The following is a 2008-nucleotide window of genomic DNA, read 5'->3' on the forward strand; positions in this document are numbered from 1 at the left end:
GGCCAACCTTTGTGCTACCATGGGTAGTAGTAGGAGTTTTTTCTTTGATAGTTTTTCTTTTAGTAGCATTCCTTCCTTGCTTTTATTTGCTATCAAGGAGGAATGTGATGCTTTTCATTCTTTCCAAGTGTAATTAGTTTTACTTTTCTCTCTTAATGCAAGTTTGCAAGCCTTCAAAAAAAAAAAAAATTTGCAGCAAGAATACATGATCAGTAACACACTCCATAATAAGGATAAAAAATCTTTCTGGAAAATCAAAGTAACTCAACACTTATTTAAGGGTGTTCCAAGCCATACTATCGTATGTCTGCTCCATATCCAGTTTGATTGCCACCAATCCCCTTTTAGACTTAGAGAACCTAAACTTGTGAAAAAGTTCCTAAGCTAGAAGCATATTCTCTTATAAGGCCCTCCCTTTTATGAATGCCACTTATTCCTCAGATACTAAGCAGTGAATTACTTTCATCAATCTATTTAATAAGACTTTTGCCACAATTTTGTAAATTGACATGCATAGGCTAATTGGCCTAAAATTTGAAGGAGATAGAGGATTACTTACTTTGGGTATAAGTGCCACCAATGTCTCCTTCCATTTGGAAGACATTTTACCCAAAGTAAAGCATAGTTGAATAGATTTCCACACATCCATCTCAATGATCTTCTAGTATGCTTTGAAAAAGGAATAGGTTATTCCATCCACTCCAAGAGAAATGTTTTTGCCAAGTTCTCCAATCACCTTTTCAACCTCTTCCACAGAAAAAATAGCCTCCAAGATTTCACAGTCTTCTTGCTTCAGGATGTTCCCATTTGAAGGCCAATTCTCCAATTGGTATTCCCTATGCTTCCATTTAATGTAGAAAAATTGATAAAAGATGCTCCTTATAATAACAGGATCTTCAATCAACTCTCCATCATCATTCTTCAATTGCTTGATCGAATTGCCATTCCTTCTACCATTAGCAAAGGCATAAAAGAAAGTAGAATTCGAATCCCCTTCCTTCATCCACTTGACTATAGCCCTTTGTCTCCACCATGTATTCAACCGTGCAAGAGTGCAGTTGAATTCCTTGGCTTTGGATCTAAGAAGCAGAGCTTTGCTATTCGAAAACTATTTGTCCAATGCTTCTTCAAACTGCAGCTCTTCGATCTCAACCTTCAGACTTTCCTTCAATTCTTCCAGTTTTTGATGTTTAGCCTTGCTCCAAAAAAACAAGGCTTTAAGGACCCTTGACAGTTTCTTATTAAGAGCTTCCATATCACTCCCCTCACTGGTTTTGCCCAAGAATTCTTGACCACCGAGGCTGCAGCTGAATAAGACAGCCATACATCTTCGAATTTGCAAAATCTGGTTTTATGATATTGCTGTTAAAAACAACTTAAATACAATGGGACAATGGTCAGAAGCAATTCTACTCAAATGCCTCACTGCTTCTTGATTGATCAGCTCCAAAGCTTTCGAATTCAGCATGCACCTATCCAACCTTTCCAAGATCCAAACACTTCCACTCTTATTGTTACACCATCTAAACTTAGAACCAAGAATACCCACATCATGTAGGTCATTCCTATTCATAAAAGCCTTCATTTCAAAGAGTCCATGTGAGAAGGAAAACTTCTTCCCACCTTTCTGCTCATCTTGAGAAAGAATGCAGTTGAAGTCGCCTCCTACCACAGAAGGAACCTCAGGCTTCAAAATTCCATCTAGAAAATTCCATAGTTCTCTTCTACCATGTATCTCCATGCTACCATAAATAGTAGCTACCATCCAAATGCCTTTGTTGAACACCTTTAGCTCACCAATCACACATTAGTCCGAGGTGTTTATCAATGAGAATGAAGCCACATCAGATTTCCAGATCACCAGAATTCCTCTAGATTTACCTCTAGAAGGCTGCATAAAATATTCCCAGTTCTCACCCATCAACTTACCAAATTCTTCTTTAGAAAGAGAAGCAATCTTGGTTTCAACAATACCCACAAAAAATAAAACAAAATCTTTAATATACTC

At 37.5% G+C, this 2008-nt stretch overlaps 1 protein-coding gene across 1 annotated transcript; it reads right to left on the reverse strand.

The window, feature by feature from the left end:
- Positions 1-661: 661 nt before the first annotated feature.
- On the reverse strand, positions 662-1741 carry LOC110099480. The gene is made up of 3 exons (XM_020826647.1): positions 1422-1741; positions 1134-1307; positions 662-1079 (listed from the first exon to the last, which is right to left on the reverse strand). Exons 1-3 carry the CDS (start codon positions 1739-1741, stop codon positions 662-664), a joined length of 912 nt encoding a protein of 303 aa, XP_020682306.1.
- Between the last annotated feature and the right edge of the window lie 267 nt (positions 1742-2008).

This window comes from Dendrobium catenatum, unplaced genomic scaffold (genome assembly GCF_001605985.2).
Source record: "Dendrobium catenatum unplaced genomic scaffold, ASM160598v2 fragScaff_scaffold_589, whole genome shotgun sequence".
In the NCBI taxonomy this organism is placed as follows: domain Eukaryota; kingdom Viridiplantae; phylum Streptophyta; class Magnoliopsida; order Asparagales; family Orchidaceae; genus Dendrobium; species Dendrobium catenatum.

What these genes read in the sequence shown, in the direction of transcription:
- LOC110099480 (XM_020826647.1), bottom strand. Translation starts at nt 1,741, where the DNA reads ATGGAGATACATGGTAGAAGAGAACTATGGAATTTTCTAGATGGAATT. An exon ending in ATCAATCAAGAAGCAGTGAG is followed by an intron (nt 1,308 to 1,421) that starts GCATTTGAGTAG and finishes TGTCTTATTCAG; the next exon opens with CTGCAGCCTCGGTGGTCAAG. An exon ending in GTTGAGATCGAAGAGCTGCA is followed by an intron (nt 1,080 to 1,133) that starts GTTTGAAGAAGC and finishes TCTGCTTCTTAG; the next exon opens with ATCCAAAGCCAAGGAATTCA.